General features: G+C 51.1%; 8 protein-coding genes and 2 non-coding genes across 10 annotated transcripts; 6 read left to right on the top strand and 4 right to left on the bottom strand.

Annotated features, from left to right (window-relative positions):
* Window positions 1–756: 756 nt before the first annotated feature.
* BP01DRAFT_115642 (putative cytokinesis EF-hand protein Cdc4) lies at window positions 757–1,704 on the top strand. The gene is made up of 4 exons (XM_025570348.1): window positions 757–1,114; window positions 1,175–1,315; window positions 1,388–1,480; window positions 1,544–1,704. The coding sequence occupies exons 1-4, from the start codon at window positions 925–927 to the stop codon at window positions 1,570–1,572; spliced, it is 453 nt and encodes a 150-aa protein (XP_025434894.1). The 5' UTR covers window positions 757–924; the 3' UTR covers window positions 1,573–1,704.
* Window positions 1,705–1,730: 26 nt separating this feature from the next.
* Window positions 1,731–2,660, bottom strand: BP01DRAFT_353213 (uncharacterized protein). The gene has a single exon (XM_025574125.1). It carries the CDS (start codon window positions 2,472–2,474, stop codon window positions 1,836–1,838), a length of 639 nt encoding a protein of 212 aa, XP_025434893.1. The 5' UTR covers window positions 2,475–2,660; the 3' UTR covers window positions 1,731–1,835.
* Window positions 2,661–3,353: 693 nt separating this feature from the next.
* BP01DRAFT_379306 (nuclear transport factor 2 family protein) lies at window positions 3,354–3,824 on the top strand (the record flags this gene model as incomplete). Its single annotated transcript, XM_025577140.1, has 1 exon — window positions 3,354–3,824. One exon carries the CDS (start codon window positions 3,354–3,356, stop codon window positions 3,822–3,824), a length of 471 nt encoding a protein of 156 aa, XP_025434892.1.
* Window positions 3,825–5,210: 1,386 nt separating this feature from the next.
* Window positions 5,211–5,283, bottom strand: BP01DRAFT_t38. Its single transcript has one exon. It is a non-coding gene; the product is annotated as a tRNA-Cys (tRNA).
* Window positions 5,284–6,186: 903 nt separating this feature from the next.
* Window positions 6,187–6,276, top strand: BP01DRAFT_t43. The gene has a single exon. It is a non-coding gene; the product is annotated as a tRNA-Asp (tRNA).
* Window positions 6,277–6,534: 258 nt separating this feature from the next.
* BP01DRAFT_403579 (uncharacterized protein) lies at window positions 6,535–7,762 on the bottom strand (the record flags this gene model as incomplete). The annotated part of the gene is made up of 3 exons (XM_025578683.1): window positions 6,535–7,446; window positions 7,497–7,596; window positions 7,736–7,762. 3 exons carry the CDS (start codon window positions 7,760–7,762, stop codon window positions 6,809–6,811), a joined length of 765 nt encoding a protein of 254 aa, XP_025434891.1. The 3' UTR covers window positions 6,535–6,808.
* Window positions 7,763–9,306: 1,544 nt separating this feature from the next.
* On the top strand, window positions 9,307–9,768 carry BP01DRAFT_362639 (uncharacterized protein; the record flags this gene model as incomplete). Its single annotated transcript, XM_025576230.1, has 1 exon — window positions 9,307–9,768. The coding sequence occupies one exon, from the start codon at window positions 9,307–9,309 to the stop codon at window positions 9,766–9,768; it is 462 nt and encodes a 153-aa protein (XP_025434890.1).
* Window positions 9,769–10,693: 925 nt separating this feature from the next.
* On the top strand, window positions 10,694–12,259 carry BP01DRAFT_388747 (aromatic prenyltransferase; the record flags this gene model as incomplete). The annotated part of the gene is made up of 2 exons (XM_025577863.1): window positions 10,694–12,027; window positions 12,127–12,259. The coding sequence occupies 2 exons, from the start codon at window positions 10,694–10,696 to the stop codon at window positions 12,257–12,259; spliced, it is 1,467 nt and encodes a 488-aa protein (XP_025434889.1).
* Window positions 12,260–12,851: 592 nt separating this feature from the next.
* Window positions 12,852–15,032, bottom strand: BP01DRAFT_311625 (DEAD/DEAH box helicase). The gene is made up of 2 exons (XM_025572460.1): window positions 14,700–15,032; window positions 12,852–14,639 (listed from the first exon to the last, which is right to left on the bottom strand). Exons 1-2 carry the CDS (start codon window positions 14,994–14,996, stop codon window positions 12,903–12,905), a joined length of 2,034 nt encoding a protein of 677 aa, XP_025434888.1. The 5' UTR covers window positions 14,997–15,032; the 3' UTR covers window positions 12,852–12,902.
* A 146-nt stretch (window positions 15,033–15,178) lies between these two features.
* On the top strand, window positions 15,179–17,364 carry BP01DRAFT_353211 (uncharacterized protein). The gene has a single exon (XM_025574124.1). It carries the CDS (start codon window positions 15,290–15,292, stop codon window positions 17,240–17,242), a length of 1,953 nt encoding a protein of 650 aa, XP_025434887.1. The 5' UTR covers window positions 15,179–15,289; the 3' UTR covers window positions 17,243–17,364.
* The last annotated feature ends 111 nt before the right edge of the window (window positions 17,365–17,475 follow it).

Below are 17,475 nucleotides of genomic sequence, written 5' to 3'. Positions count from 1 at the left end.
AGTCCGCTTATCGCAAGCTTTCACCAAGAAGCGTGAAGTTAGCTTCATTGGGAGTATGTATTTGGTGACGGCTGTCTGTGGATAATGCTACCAAGACATGTTTTATGATCGCAATACGAATTGAAAAGCCGAATGAAGATTCACTTCAATATAACTAGGTACTGAGTAGGTAGTTATATTTAGATGCATGATGGTTGGAGCCTGAGGTGTCTGGTTACCACAACAACAACCGCGGGCGTCATTGCTTGTTTCCCTTTTCTTTCAGGCTTTCTTTCCCCTCCACCGCCTCACCTCCTTTCCTCTTCTCTCTCCCCTCCCTTCTCCCCTTCATTCCAATTCAATTCGAAAGCCTTCGTGTTGACCTTCCCGGTGAACGTGCCGACTAAATTTTGCGTGTCAATTGATCGCCTGTCACCCTCGTTTTCACACAAAACAGAACATTCCGTTTGTGTAATCAACAGAAGAACAACTATGGTACGTGGCTGGATCTTGTTGCATTATGGAGGAGGCATGAGCCCTGCATCCGGGGGTTCCTGGCGGGCGGGTGAGGAAATGTCCGGACGGCCACACACTTTAGTCTGGCTGTAGCGCATCTGCTCCCTACAAATTCAGGACCAGGATCATTTATTGTTTTCGTTGTTGTCGCCCTGGAGTTGTACTGTGGTTGGGAACCATGGAATCCCCGCCCCCTCGTCTGCCCCGTCCAATTCGTCCAATCCCTTTCGCCCCTCGTTCCCACGGATCGCAGCCTTGCGTCGCTGGTTGCTCGTCATCTCAGCAAAGTGCATGATCTGAGTTCCCTTCACTCTTCCTCATCCCATTGCTTCCATTCCTTCTCTCTCCTTTCTTTCTTCCTTTCTTTCTCTCTTTCGTCCTATCTATCTATCTATCTATCTATCTACCTGTTTTTGATCGCAATCAAATATGGCTCACTCACCTCATTCTCACTACGATCAACAGGCCTCGACCAACTACAAAGAAGCTTTCTCGCTGTTCGATAAGCGCGGTACCGGCAAGGTCGCCATCGAGTCGCTCGGCGATCTCCTCCGTGCGTGCGGACAAAATCCCACCTTGGCCGAAATTGCAGACTTGGAGAAGAGCGTGGGCGGAGACTGTATGCGCGTCCACGGTCATGAGATTCAAGGATTCACTATCGCTAACTGATGATGATTAGTTGATTTCGAGTCGTTCTTGAAGGTCCTCAACCGCCCCGGAGGTTTCCGCGACCCCGGCGAGCCCGAAGAATATACCCGTGGTTTTCAGGTGTTCGATAAGGACTTGACTGGGTTCATTGGAGTGGGCCAACTGCGTTACAGTAGGATCATCCTCGCCGAACGATAATCATCGTGAGAAGGGAGTAAACCCACGATACTGACAATGATCATAGTTCTCACGAATCTGGGCGAGAAGATGTCCGACGAGGAAGTCGATGAGCTGCTCAAGGCCGTTGATACTAGCTCCGGTGAGATCAACTATACCGGTATGTCGAAGGCATCCCCACATTGACTGGAGTAATCACCTGATTGACATCCATATTTACCAGACCTCGTCCGCACCATCCTTGCCAACTAAATGACATACGATACCCTTTCCTAACGCTTTCCTGACGAAATTCTCTTTTCTGCTCCCTATGCGATCCTGCCGCCGGAGTTTGTCGGCTTGACATTAGATTAGTTATTTGTTATAAATTCTAGCTCTCTTGTAGTGTATATGAGGCTTATGTGTGAGTGCGCCAATCAGCATATTATCGAAGGCAGACAAGAATATCTTGTCTATGATGTATTTCGCCGAGTCTTACTGAGATGTATATGACTCCAAGGAGGTGAATCCCAATATCACGAACTATCCATCCACCCGGCCCATTGCCGGTCCATCGCCCTCAGTTTCTCCACATCATTCGCCTCCATCACCCCAGTCTCCATTAAAGCCCCGGGCAAGAGATACACCACCTTGGCGCGCTGACTGTCCGCAAGCTCTTCTTCTTGGCCCTCGTCCTCCCCCGCACCCAGTGTTCGCGTCTGCCGCGGGAAATGCACCGCGTCCAAGAAATACCCCACCACCACGCGACACCGTCCACACCGGAGGAGGAGGCGCTTCTCGAAACCGTCCTCTCGTCGAATCAGGGTGTGTTTTCGGTCTGGGATGGTGGTCGAGAGCAGGATTGTGTAGTGAAGCTGTTTCTTTGGTTGGTTCTGAGATTGATTGCTGGAATTGGCGTCGGCATTGCCCTCGTCATCGGGGTCTTGGGCGTGGTTGAGCTCCTCATCGTCGCGCGGGAGCGGCAGAATCAGCGCGGCATCCTGGGCGGGCGCTTTTCGGCGCGGCAGGGTGGTGATGTTGCGAGTGGTGGCTAAGAGGAGGTGGTTGCAGAAGCGGCAGTGGTTGGTGCGAATGGTGAGTCTTTTCTGGTCTTGTTCTTCTTCTAGTTGTGGTTGTGGTGGTTGCGCGGAGGGGGAATCGGGGTGTGAGGACATTTTGTAGTTGCGTGACTGGTCTTTGTTTGCTTGCGGTGTTGGGTGTTCTGGGAGGAATAATCTGGTCGTTATGAGGGCCAAAACAGTCGTGGCAGCGGGTGGAGTTGTTTAAAAAAAAAAAATTGGTTGTTGAGGTGGGATGTTGTATGTAGTATAACTGAAGCTTGAAGCCGAGTTGAGTTGGAGTCCTTGGAGAATGACGGAAGATTGAAATCGGTCCCATGGCAGGCTTGGTGCCTGAGGACGTGATATCTCCGTCGAGCGGAAAGCTAAACTTCGTGGGCTTATCGATAAGATAACACCCAACCTTAAGTAAGTCTCCTCGGAGAATAATTCGACCTGCTGTCAGGTTGAAGGCAAGTAGGAGGGGACCTGCATGGCTCGCATTGGGGGGGTGATGTCGCCAAAAAGCTTGTTTTTCGAACACTTTTGTGTCAAGCTGAGAAACCTACCCCAAGCCGTGTGAATAGAAACTCGGGATTGTTCCGGATGAAGTATCCTGTAGTTATTCTACTGCTACTAGTATCTTTAATCATCTCGCTACAATAACAGGTTTACGCATTCCTTTTTGTTTTCTTTTGAATTCTTCTTCTTCTTCTCCTTTTTGGCGTGACCCCCTGGGGTTGACGCTATTGGCATCAACAATCATGAAGACGGAGATAGGGACGGCGGACTTTAGCCCATGGCCGATGAATCACTCTCTCCTCGGGTAGTTATGCTCGGTCTCCGATCTCCAGCCCTACTGGAAATACCTCAATGGAAAGAATACTTAAGCAGCTTTCTCGGGCTGAGTAGAGTCTCAGCATTCTACACATCAATTGTTCAAGCATCATTCTATCTCATTCTCTACTATCTAGGATCCCAGACACAGTAGTCCTCATGTCCTTCCCCACCACTCTCCCCTCTCTGCCCCTCCGCGAGGCCATTGTCGACGCTGTCTACCGCTTCGTCCTCAGCTTCGACACCGCTGACCTCGCCCTCTTCGAGTCGGCTTTCTACCCGGATGCCGTCTTCGAACTCAAGGACAAGGTCATGAATGGAATTCCCGCCATTCGGGCCGGCTGTTACGACAACGTCTCCAAGCTCGATACCACCCACTTCGTGACCAATGTCCGGGTCAATCTGCCGGACAGCTCGGAGACCAAGGCGAGCGTGACGGCCTCCGCGCTGGCGCAGCATTACCGGACGGGTCAGGGCAATGAGCCTGGAGCTACTCGGTTGACGAGTGGGAGTCTGTACTTTGTTGAGGTAGAGAAGGATGATGGCAGTGATGGGCTGTGGAAAATTCGGCGGTTCAAAATGAAGATCGTGTGGACGGAGGGCGATTGGGGAGTTCTGACCGGAGAGTAAAGGGGGCTCCAGGGTGCTGGACTTGGTTTAGGTGCGAAGGCTTGGGTGGAAATCCAATGTCTATCTCGCAAAGGTGGATCGGCACGAGTAGACGGACGGACAGCAGGGCCCCAACCGGCTCATTACTTACTTAGCACAAGAAGATCAAGTATCCGGATTAGCCAGAATCTCTCATCCGCTTTTTCCCATCCCCAGTGGCCGTCTGGCGGTAGCCCATTGCACAAGGCTCCCAGGAGGCTGATAACTTATTTGCAACACGGATGAATGGATGCTTGCACCTTGCACCATTCACCGGGTAAATCCTTCCAGTCATTTTTCGGAGAAAAGTCGTAGTTCATCTTATCAGGCTCTAGGAGTAGAGAGACTCATTTAACTGGTTACTCTCTTCTCTGCTTACACTCCGTGTGCCTCATCAGCAACAGCTCTCTTCAAAAATCTAAGATGAGCAATGCTACACCAGTAAGTACCATTCTCTCGTCCCGACGCAACGCAATGAAACGGAGAACTTATGCCTCAATTGTAGGCCATATTGGAGGTAATCTTTACACCGGCAGACTTAGACGTCAGTTTTCCCATTAACCCGCACCAATGAGCATCAATCACAAGGTGTTGGATGATTTTTACAACACTTTAGAAAACGTGCGAGGTCAATCATTGAAGTCAGAACTGTTCTTGGAAATGTGGTCAATGGGTAGGGTCTACGGAGTACCGCCTCAGTATTGACAAGATATCTACTGGGTGACAAGGATGCATTCTGCAGATGGTGTTGAGATCTCCAAGGCTATCATCACATTGCGGTGAATGATGGGGTTGCATTGGTTTTCTCTGCCATCTGGAGGATGTGAGACCGCGGCAGAAGCAGAACAGGAAGAAGTGTCAGTGTACAGAATCATATCCGTAGAGGAATTTTACAATATCGTCGGGCTGGTTGCCGCGGCTACTTCGACCTTCTGTTGACTCGTCACATAGTGCCTCTACAGGAACGAGTGCATGTCGTTCTTCGATGGATCTTTTGTATCCATCTGGTCAACAAATCGGGTGTACTCGCTTTCAGTAATGGCTTGACTGGTCTCTCGGCAGCAGGGCTTCGACCGCAGTACTTGAGGAGACAAGATAACACGATGCAAACCAATTGGCATGTACAGCCAGCAAAAGTGCGCTGGGATTGTGTCGGTGGGCAGGTGTTTGACCATGTAGCTGTAGCTTATATGCCTCCTCGCGGTCTGTGGTGTCGGGGTTACGGTACCATTCGGGATTGCGGGATGAAGCAATCCGAAGACGCAGCAAAAAAGTTTGCAGTGATCAATGTTCTGTCGCATCAACCAACTACGACCATCGATCTGTCTCGTATGAGCATCTCTGATCAAGGCAAAAAATGAAAGCTTTAGGGCCGAGCGTGGATCGAACACGCGACCTCGAGATCTGCAATCTCTTGCTCATACCACTGAGCTACCGACCCTTTTGGAGCGAGAGTTTGATCTTCAGAAAGAAACAGAAACTGCAGCACTGCAGCATAATCGATTCGAAGTAACCAAAGTTCTTTACATTTCCGCCATCTGGCTAAGTTATCGGCTCGGAGAGAACATACGCAACCCTCAAATATTACAACTTTCTACTCTTTGCAATCATGATATCTACTGAATGTATCTGGTAGTAATGGCACACCCTGAAAGATGTGTCGGGCTGTCTTCTAGGGTGATCTCCGAAAGTCCCATATTCGTGGAATGCGGGTTCTGGCATCGATCGATTTTGGAACAGTGGCGGGGCTGGGATTGTCCATTACAGCTTGCATCGAGCGACGTGCGAGAATCTGAACAATCCTTATGTTGACGATGTGCTAGTGGTCTTTCAGATGAACTTCTTCTGTCCTCGTGGATGCTACGGCCATGAAATGTCCTTCCCCCCGTCTGTTTTTGCCCAGGTGACATTCAGCACGGAATTCAGTCTTGAGCCCCCTTACCCCTGAACTAGTATGCGATGATGGGTGCATTATATACCTATTTTTGGTTTGAACTTACAGGAAAGGAGGGGGGCCGTCCTCGAGTTTTGTCTCGTGGATACATGAAGATCCCGACAGACTATATATTCACTGCTGGCTTGGCGACCCAAGACAGGTACAATACATAACTTGGTTCAAGGCTATATGAGTGGATTTGAGCTCGTCGTCTCAGTAGCAAGCCTTGGAGACGGTAGTCTATTCCTGTGCATAGCCGGGTATTATCTAGACATCAACTAGATTGTGCTCGTACTGTAAGTCCACCGGACAAGGTTGGGGGAACGAAAGGAAGTTAGGGTTGCTTCAAGGCTTGATTATCATTTATTTTGGCTATAAAATATTCATGACGTAAATTCAATGTCTCATTCCTAGATGGTCTAACGGTCATGATTTCCGCTTGTCAATCCCATTCGGGAACAAGCGCGGGAGACCTGGGTTCGACTCCCAGTCTGGGAGGATTCCTTTTTTAGGTTATTTTCACTCCTCACCGTTTCGTCAGCATCTGATTGATCAACTGGCGAGCCATCTACGCATGCGATGCGATGGAGTCATGTCAACCAAGAGAATTCCAGTGGTTGCTCGACGACCACATACTACGTAACCCGCGCGCAGAAAGCCACTGCTCTCGAAGTAGTCTCCTTCAGACGTTCACAGGCGGAGGCAATCAATGTGCATTTCGTCCTCGAGTAGCTGACCAGTGCGTCTACGCCGTGAAGGCTGGGTGGCAACTGTTCGTGGCGAGAAGACTGGCAAAGTCAGAGACTACGTTGGCACAGGCGAGGATTCTGGGCTGGTTCGGTCTGCTGGTCGCTTTTCGGGTCGAAGGAGGTGGGTGAGGGCAAGGGCACCTGACAGCGATGAGCATCATACCGATTGATGCTCTACTAGGCAGAGTTAGGTACGATATATGTTTGGTCTTGGAGATGGAATCCATGCTCGAGGTTCTCGTTCAATCGAGTCAAAATGAAAATCTCCACCAGTGAGTCGGTTACGGCGCGACTCTCCTGCGATAATCCGAGGCATTCAGTATAATTTTCGGTCGACTCGACGCTAGCTTCGTCATTGCCGTGGACATCGCCTCCGGTACAGTCCGCTGGGCTAGCTGATCTCCTTCACTACCCTCCAAGAAAGAGATCCATTTGTCCCTACCATGCTCACGCAGCCCACTTGAAGTACATGAGCCCGACTGCGCTTCAATATCCACAAGAAACCGGTAGAGCGGTGCACAAAACGGAACTACCCGGGAGGCAAACACCATATCCTCATAGGACGGGGGATTATAAGAACCGGAGTACTTCGTCACGAGTAATTCGACCATCTGGCTCTCGAGCTTTGTGTCCAGTAGCCTGTCTGCCAGGGTATACATGTCGATGAGGTCTCTAAAACTAGAGCTAGGCATGTGGATCGGATCGTGTAGCCACGAAGAATACTGTTCGAAGGTGCTGGGTTTGATGTCGGGCAGTCTGACGGCATGCTTCACGGATCGCCTTGCGATCACTATGTCGAAGAAGGCCGACGACGAACGCGCCTTGAGTTCTGGAATCCTGTACATTGTCTGTGCCGGACCCACCAGCACTGTTATCAACGCCACGCGGGATGGTTTGGGTCGTTTGGGCGTGCTGGTTTCTGTGTGATTAGCGCCACTAAGGATGAAGAGCAGGCATAATGCTACTCACTGGGAGGAGCTGCTCTCAAGAGGTACTGTTGTAGCTTTTCTTCTGAGGGTCGGCCTTCGATGAACATCTTGCCCGAGTAAACGGGCTTTGCTGTCATAAGCTACATCAATACCAGACAGATTAGCCGATGTTTCTTCACACCTCGAGATCATATATCTGAACTGGCAGAAGCTGCTTTGTACCGGGGAGACTCACCAAAGGACGAACTCTCGGCCTACTTTAAAGAATGATATCTAAACCCCGCGATACTCAAGGTCTCCAGCCATTGTGTCAACTGAGGAGCGTACTATCGCAGATCGATTAAAACACCTCGAGCAGCTTGTACAGCAATTGACGAAATCCGTCGATGAAGCTTTACAAGTCCTCGGTTCCGCATCGACCCGGACCGATAAATTGAAGGTTCCGCCAGATTCTCGTTAAGAAAGTGTGGCCGAGAAGACAATCCCTAACCCTAAGCTCTACATTGGCCCGTCGCATTCATTCTCGTTTTTACGAGAGGCATCTAAGAGCATCGATAGGATTTCCCGGCTAGAAGATGATACGCACCAAAGTGCCCACTCCGAGCTTCAGTATCTGTCCAGCCGACTTGTTACCAGTCAGTCTGAGCAGATAGCTGAAGAGAGCGCATTGGCCTTCTGGGTTCCTTCCAAAGCAATCGGCTACCAATTGATCAGCCGTGAGGTCGTCCAAATTGTGCTTCGCGTTGACTCTTCATAACTAACAACAAAGCGACTCAAACAGGATTCTTCGAGCTATCAGACCTGGGCAAGCCTTTCTTCAACGCATCATCTGATGAGATCACTCTGCAAGTCGTCTTTGAGCCACATAGAGTGCAAGAAAAGGCCTGGGTCGTCTACTTCAACTACATGCTGTTGTCTGCCGTGTCTGTTGCCGATGAAAGCCATGAGGCAACGGTATTACGTCGAAATGTGCAGCTAGCGCTCAACCATAGTAGTGTCTTCCTTGAGCCACGCGAGGCCAACGTGCAAGTGCTGACACTCTTGGCTATGCATAGGGAAGACTATGCCGCGCCGAATACGTCGTGGATGTTGCTTGGAAACGCATGCAGGCAGGCAGAAGCCCTGGGCATGCATCTGCATAATCCACAGGGTTCGAGATCACAACAACACCGTCATTGTCGCTTTTGGCTGCTTTTCATGATGGACAAGTCCTGTTATCTTGCCTTCGGGCGTCCCCATTCTTACCCACGGCCTTATATCACAATGTCCCTCTGCCGGATGAACAAACCTTGCTCATGTTCCAGCCTCATACTCGTTTGAACAACGCACAGATCCAGCCACGGCCATCTCGATTCGGCGCCCAACTGCTCCGTTGCTCGATCGAGTTGGCAAAGCTGATGGGGAATCTTGCCGATGTCCTTGCTGCCGGCCAGTCCGCAACCTATTCAGCCACTGCTCTCCGTTCAAGTCTGAACATTTGGTACTCAGACACGAACCAGGCACGAATCCCTCCCTGTAACTTCTGTAAAGTAGACTATCTTACCATCCTTTAGCGCTTGACAGAGATTCTGGAATTCGAAAGAGTTTCATCGGCCGCCGAACAAACCCGCGAAATGACTTTAGGCATCAATAGCATGAAATTTCAGTACCTACACGTGTTTATACTACTGTTGAAGGGCGACGAAGCCTCGGCCAGCCTACGTCTGACGTCTGCTCGAAGCCATTTCGCTTCTGAAATCGATGGTCTCCAATTGGAATTCCTTGTACAACGGAGTCATCTGGTAAGGCACATATAGGCTTTTGAGTTTGCACGTTCTAGCCAAACGAGACTAACCACCGCCGGGCAAACGATGAGGCACCTTCTCTACTATCCATTCACCCCATTTTTCGTCATTTTTGAGAACATTGTGCACCATTCTGGCCCTGTGACGCCGACCACCGAACACGATCTTAACCTTCTGGCGACAACAGTGACGTATTTCGCAAGCATGCGCTCGCAAATGCGCCTTCTTGCGACGCTGTGCACGCGGCTCGAGCACGTTGCGGCTGCTTTTCTGCATCTCGCAAGGAACATACATCGCTCTCCGGCGACTGCTGCTGAGTGCACGCCGCAAGAACAGCACGGTGGCGAGCACATCCCGGCCGATGTGGGCGCGATCAACTATGCCAGCTACCTCGATTGGCTTCTGGCTGACTTAGAGGGCTTACCGGGTGGTAGTGGTGCTTTGGGTGAGACTAGAGAGACTCGACGGACGTTTGAGGGTACCTTTGATTGGTTCGCGTGGGATGCGTACTATGGAGATCTCCAGTAGGATAGTGGTATCTCCAAGCAAAAGACGTGTGGTAGCCATTCTGTAGAGGCTCAATCTCCTGCATCGGCATTTTCAGTAGTTAACACCAGACACTGCGTGTCGTAACAGCCGCCCAGCAACATGTTTGAGCATCATGGTGCTACAGTAGTATACATTGAATCCATTTTGTTTACAGACCAGGTTTATCCCGCCCTTGCTCCAGTACTACTACGCGCTCAGTCCTTTGCTGATTTTGTTCGTCTTACAATAATGCTGTTCGTGCTTGATTAGGCTGTAATCACTTCCCTTTTTATTGTACTGCTATTGCCCAACCCAGCCCTGAAGCTTAAAAAGATCCTTCTTTATTTCAACCATCCACGAGCTCACTGAATAGCTACTGAATTGGGTTCATCTTAGCGCTTTCAGATCGAGATTTAGTCGCTGTCTATCCTATTCTGGTCAATATATCAATATTCTCTCGTGCATTATTCTCTTTTAGTGGGAATGGGTCTAGCAGAGCGGCGCTAATGTAGGCATCTCAGCCACCGACATGTTGTGCACTCTACGATATGGATGTTTCGACGACTGGCACGTCTGGCACAAAGACTGAAAATAGGTCGCTAAGTCCAGCTTTGCCGGTGTCATGCTAGTGGTACAACATGGCAGGACAAGGTAGGCGGACTTCGGAGTATATTGAGCAGATTCCTAGAGTGATCTTGCAATTCGCAGGGACACTTGCCAGGATCCCTTTGATGAAGGAACTTTGAAGCCCGACCTACGTTGCTGCTGCTGCCAGCTGGCGCAGCCTACTTGAAGCCTTGTTTGGTGCCAGGGAGAAATAAATAGGCGGGGTGGCTTTCGCAGACTGTGTACGCTTTCATCTCGCTTAGCTATATACCTCCAGGCTGCTTGCCAGAGACTATCGCTATATCTTCAGAAATCTAGAATGGCAACCCTAGGTCAGCCAAGCAAGCCGGTTACGCTCCCAGGATCTCTTCCTTTGTCTGAACCTTGCCGGGAAGAGCCCCCCCACAAAGACACCACTGCCCCTGACACCCAGACAACCCAAGCCTCCAAGCATAGCATTTCCGACAACCCATGGGACATCATCGTCCGATATCCTCCTCATCCCCCGGACTCTGAGGAGCTCAAATGGTGGGAGAACATCGCCCCTCTCATGGGCCGCCTCCTCCAAGTAGCTCACTACCCTCTGTCGGAGCAGTATCAACACCTGCTCTTTCTCCGCAACCAGCTCGTTCCACTTCTAGGCCCCTACCCACACCAATATCACAGCCTATTGACGGTCACAGGCCACCCGTTTGAGGCCAGCCTCAACCTCCAGGGGGCCGGCGCCGCAGCCACCGTGCGTCTCACGATGGAGCCCCTCGGGCGGATGACAGGCCCAAACCGTGACCGCTTTCGACAGGTAGGCGTCGCGCAGATCTGCGCGCAGATAGCGGGGCTCGGGCTGCAGGGCTTTGATCTGGAACTGCACCGGCACATCACGGCTCATCTGACCCTTTCCGGCGAGGAGGAAAGACGGCTCACCCGCGATGATCATGCATTCGACGCGGTCTCGGTGCAAGCCACCCACTGCATGGGCTTTGATTTCCTGCCGGCGGGGGCGAGCGCCGTCAAAGGCTACTTCTTTCTGGGGGTGCGGTGGAAGCTCGCCCCAGCCGCGCTGGGGGCGACGCTTCTGCAGTGTCTGGAGCAGATACCCGCCCGATGCCACGTGGAGAGTTTGGAGGCCATGCGGCCGGCGGTCGAGTACATGGAGGCGGGTCAGCATTTCAACGACTACACCTTTTTGGGGTGGGATTATACCGATCCTGCGGCGGCGCGAGTGAAGCTTTATGGCGTCTGTGGGGGCAATCCCAGTCTGGAGACGGCGGAGGAGATCTGGACGATCGGCGGCAGACTGCAGGCAGAGCCATGGTGCCCCAAGGGTCTCGAGCTTCTGCGTCGGCTGTGGAAGTACCTGGAGGAGGATGAGGAGACGGAGACCTGCTCCTGCGGACGCCCTCTGGCTAGTACTAGAGATGCGGCAGATCAGGAGCAGCGCGGATCCCACCGGCAGATTTGCTTGGCTAGGAAGCTCCTCGCCCTGGCCTGGAATTATGAAGTCCAGCCGGGACGCTCGACGGCCCTCCCCAAGTTATATCTCTCGGTACACCGGAAAAATGATCTCTTTGTGGCCAGAGCTCTCGCGCGGTTTTTCCGCTCCCTTGGTTGGGAGGATAGAGCTCGCACTTATGTTGAGGACCTGCAGTATGTTTTGTGAGTACCTATTTTTCAGTCCTCTCATATGCTTTCCATTTCCCTTCCAGCATCTCCACTTGGAGTGTATTGCTTTGTTTGTTGCTGACCAGGGTACAGCGCACACGAGGATCTAAGCCAGTCCACCCGCGTTCACAATATCGTGTCCCTGGCGTATACAGAGGAGAAAGGAGCCTATGTGAGCATGTACTATCATTCGTGCTTGGAGTATGGATCAGCTCTGGTCGAGTAGCACTCTCGCCCGCAGAGAGTGACTGGTGAGGATGAGGGGGTGCGATGAAGGGTGTGAGGGTGCAAAGGGGAGATCTCATTAAGGAGAATGTATCTTCCAGCGGCTTCCAAGCAAGAAAATATTCATCCGTTACATCCGCCTGTGCGCTACATTGATCTGCTGGTATACGGTGGAGTGAGTTACACGAATCGGTCTGACGTCTTCCCCAGTAGAGACTGACTATGGGATGTACAATACCATCATCCCTCTTCTGCCACTTCCAGACTCTCGAATTCCACTTCAATCCTCAGATAGTTCCAGTCTTGCGTCCTTCAAATAGACTGCTTCACATTCTCACCCATTCAAGGTCGGGAATGGCACAACGAGTGAGTTCTAGATTTGGTTCGACTGGTCCTCGTGCGAAACAAAAAGTCAGGTGTCAGTAAAAATCATTATAAGGACGGCGTTCATATGTGTATCCGTGGAGCTGAGTTGTGGAGCCACACGACTTACGTTTTTTCTTTGCCGTGGAAAAAAAGATTGTTGCTCTATTGGCGGGTATCTGTGTACAGTACAGTATGAACAGTAAGAAAAAAGAGAAAGAATTGCTCTAGAGACTCAGAACGAACGCCAGGGGGATTTTCATCACTCTAGTATACAAATGCTACTGTTGCAAGGGTCCGACCTTCACCTCTGTTCTTCTTTTCAGCTCCTCGAATTGTCGGGCCTTGATCTCTGCAGCCTGTCGTGTCTTCATGACCTTAGAGAATCGCTTCTTGCCTCCATGCTTCAGCTTAGTGATGAGGTCCGCCGCCTGTCCTCGCGTTAAGTCCGAGGCAAGGATTTTTCCGCTCCGGATCTTCGCCTTGTTCAGCCTGTCGAGCTGAGGTTGTGTGGCCGGTTGTCGGCGCCATGCCTGCCGCACACTAATGTTTCGGTTCTCGAAGACGGTAGCAGCGAAGGTGTCTGCGCTGCGGACGCACCCTTCAAAGTCCGCCGCGACGGCAACCCGACGGGGCTTGGCGTACTTCTTCTGTACTTCCCGCAATCCGTATATTTGGACATAATCCACCGTCCACATCTCTCCAGCTACCTCGCACTCCTCCGCTGGTGCTTTGTCGATTGTGAGCCAGCCCGTCGTTTCGTTGAGAATGTATCGATTCTCATCCACCCGAACCCAGGCGTAGCGGCTGAGGGAGCGGATATGCTTATCGGATTTCAGGTCGTTGATAAGGTCGTAGATCGTGTCATATTTAGTGAAAGTGAGCTTGATGTTCTCATCGTCAAAGTCAACCTCGGAATCTGGAACCTCGGAACTAGGCTGCTGTCGGTCAGAGGGGGTTTCACTCTGTTTCTTCCCTTTGATATCGCTCAGTCTCTGATTTTGTAGCACCTCATCAGGGTGTAGACCGAGTAAGGTCGGCGTGGAAATGACACCGGTTTCGAGAGTTGCCACCATATCAATAATGTGGCAGTCCTTCTTGCCAGGGAACAACCGCAGCCCTCTTCCGATCATCTGAACCAGGAGGTTCCGAGAACGAGTCGGCCTGGCAAGCAGAACGCAATCAATATTAGGTATATCAGTACCTTCTGTGAAGAGTCCACAGTTAACCAGAACTGGAAACTCTTGGTTTTTGAAGCTTTGCAGCTGCTCCCCGCGTACGGCCTTAGGAGTTTGTGCTGTGATAAATCTTGCATCAATGCCGCGACGCCGGAACGCCATGGTGAGCTCGGTGGTGTGCGCCACGTCAACGCAGAACACCAAAGTAGACTTACGACCTTCGGCATTAGCCAGCCAGGCTCTCACGGTGATATCGTTGATTCTATCCGTGTTAACTGCCTGCGAAAGGGAAGCGAGGGCAAAATCCCCGAATTTGTCTTTTTTGACCTTGTTTAAGTCGGCTTCCGAGCGAACGGTAGTGAAGACGGCGTTTGAAAGCCAATTTTCGTCGATCATATCCATGTAGTCCTTGTGATACACGATGTGGTCAATCACAGATCCGAGTTTGAGACCATCGAAGCGCGCGAACGTGGCCGATACTCCAACAAGTATAGGGGATTTGGGTGAAAGAGTATCGAGGTTGAAATGAGTTAACGCTGTAAGGTAGCTTTGCGCGACAATATGGTGCGCCTCATCGACCAAAACCAACTTGAAATGATCCGGGTTGAATTTCTCAAGCCGATCCTTTGACACGATACTCTTCACCGAGGCGATGATGATGTCCCCATCTCCAGACGCGTGGGTATTTCCCATCTCAATCTCGACCTTTCGATCAGGGTATGCAAGTCGGCAATGGCGGGCGGCTTGTTCGACAAGCTCCCTTCGATGTACAAGGATCAGCGCCTTATCATATTTGCCTTCGCGCGGGGGGATGCGTCCGATCAGCTGCGTGAAAATGACCTAATGAGTGCCAGTCAGCCTTGTGCTCTCACTCCGACCTCACTTTGTTCTTGTACGAACCGTCTTCCCAGCGCCCGTGGCTAGTGAAATTCCCAAGCGCTTGTGTCCCTGGTTCAAGTGCTCCAGAACTGACTCAATACATTCTTCTTGGTAGTCCCGAAGAACAATCCCTGGTGTTTCTGTAGGTGCTGTTGTAGGTGCTGCTGCTGTTGTATGTACTTCTTCGGGGACTGCTGCAGCAGCAGCAGACTTATAGCGCAGGGGTCCGAGACGTGCATTGGGTCTCCGGGGAACCCTCAACAACTTCGAGCCAAGTAAAATGGGATTCGATCCCAATCTCCGGCAAAGACGGTCCATAGGTTTGCCATGGATTTGCAACGACAGTCTCCCGCGTTCCAACCATGATAATCTGGGGACGAAAGATTCATGGCTCAGCCGAGGCGAAAGGCGTATCCCAGGTAAAGCAAACACTGCAAACATTTTCTTATCAGAAAACTTTCCCGATAAAAAAAAAGAAAAGACCCCATCCATGCCCATCCACTAACCATCACTTTAGCCATTCCCATGGTCGCATTGCTGGGTTGGATTTGTTTAGGAGGAAATGATTCGGTCTCTACTTTGCCTACGCATGTGGCGTGAGTTACTTGATCATGAGCAGCTCGATAGACGATGATCCATCGGACCCTGTTTACATCGCCGACGAGAACACACTACCAGCATCATTGCTGGAAACCGCGGACCATGAGAGAACACCACCAGAGCCCTCGAGGCTGACACGCAAAGCTACCACACGAACCTCTGCTCTTGAATACATGCGCTTGGCGCTTCCAAGAAAAACGGTGGAAATATATGCCGATGTGTTAAGACAGCTTACCAGTGATAATTCCTTCGATTCTGCGGATCCTGACACCGAGAGACATAATTCTACCCAAGATGGGGTCGTGATATGGAGCCCACAGGAGAAGGACATCCTCTATCGCGTTCTAGAGCGAAAAGGCAAGGAGGGTATTCGCGAAGCTGCGCGCGCACTGGGCTCGAAGTCTGAAATCGAAGTGCAGGAACACCTCCAACTCTTACATAGCAGTTTCCAAAGGCGCCATCTGGAAGCAGGTCATAGTCGGGCAATCCTGCTGGCTGATGTACCCGCTGCTGCCGAGATCGGCGAGGAATGCCACGCAGTTCTCGAGAATTACGCTGAGCTACTTCGGCTGGAGGAGCAACAGGAGGAGGATGTTGCTGGCAGACAGAAACATCACAATTTTTGGATAATTAATCAACGGTCAGCTGCGTACTTGGATTCCCAGGCCAAGACAGCGAAAATTGACTCTCGACCGAAAGCGAGAGAATTGAGTCATCATAATACGACAAACGCGAGCGATCAAATTTCAGAGAAGGCGAACGGCCATGCAGCAAAAGATATGGAAAAAGGAAGCTCGGCCCAACTGGATACTCAAGGCGCGGATTCACACAACTATTCCAGTGTGCATCTTACCGCTGGCTTGTTCAGAATGGAGAACTGGGTTCGTCTCTCGGAGCGGCTTTTCATGAATTTTGGAAGCACACGCTTGGACGACAACTGGCATCACCTCTCTTTTGCAGATGAGAACCCATCTTTGACGGCTGACGCATTCGCCGATTTCTACGCACTGGCCGTGAGTTTAACACGCCGCCTCGTACAGTCATCTCTCTTCTTTGCGGAGGCCAGGTTGCGCAAGTGGAGAGACGCTGGCCAGGAAAGGGCCCTCGAAGTCAAAAGCCGCGATGTTAGGACAGCGCTGGACGTGCTTAACATTAACCGAAATAGCTCCGAATTCTGGGTTGGACTCGCGCGGAGGCTCTCCCTCGACGTTGTAGACAATCGTCACGTGAAAGATTGGAAATCGATTCAGATGGACTATGACGAAGTAGAAGACATTCTCTCTGGGAGGCTGCCATTGCCTACGCAACCGGGTTCAATCTCAAGGAGTGTGTCTAGGGCCCGCGGTGGGATTGAGGTGGCAGATGAGCACGACTCAGACAGTGGTAGCACAATTGAGCATCTTGTCTCTGGCCAGCCAGCTCCATCGTCATTCATGGATGAAGATCCGGTCGACTCGGAAGATGATTATGCCGAGTATGTCGACAAAGAAGCGAGCCGTACGGAGGAGTCCAATCTTTGGAAGCTCATCGGTCGGCCGCACCCGCGTACTACTTCACGCGTCCCTGGGCATGATGAGGTCGAGGGTGTGAATGAAAGTGATCTTCTTTCGATGAAGCCAGAATCCCGCAAAAGGCCATTTGGCGAACGGAAGTCAATGGAGGATCTGCTCGACTGGCGAGATCGGTTGCAATACCGGAGTGAGTGGGAGGAGTACGGCCACGAGGTTTTCGACTTGCAAGACGAGATTCTTGAGAACAGAAGAAAAAGACGCCGTCATGAGCATGAGGATTCGCCGTCTTCTTCACCGGCTCTCGTCGATTCGGACGACAGCGTACTTCTCTCCGATGTGCCCCATGATGACATGTCTTTGATCCACAATTCAGAGGATGTCGATCGGGTTAATTCCGGTAATAGCTCACTCGAAGAGCCATTATATGGCGATGAGAGCGGTGTTGACTTCTAGTATGTGGTATGGATATTCTTAGGGAATTTTCTTGTGTACATTATGACCTTCTTACGATAGCATGGAAGCGCGATACCCAGTCGGTGAGCATAATACATACGTTCCAGATAATTCAGTCGCAGTCGCATGAATCTCTCTTTATTCCATGTAACCATTGAATTTGGACGTGAAAGGGTAGGGCCACCATCAACGAAGACAAAATTATATATCACAGGATCAGCGAAGTATGAGTG

Source organism: Aspergillus saccharolyticus (assembly GCF_003184585.1).
Source record: "Aspergillus saccharolyticus JOP 1030-1 unplaced genomic scaffold BP01scaffold_3, whole genome shotgun sequence".
NCBI classification, from domain to species: Eukaryota; Fungi; Ascomycota; class Eurotiomycetes; order Eurotiales; family Aspergillaceae; genus Aspergillus; species Aspergillus saccharolyticus.
This window is presented reverse-complemented; position numbering and strand designations above follow the sequence as displayed.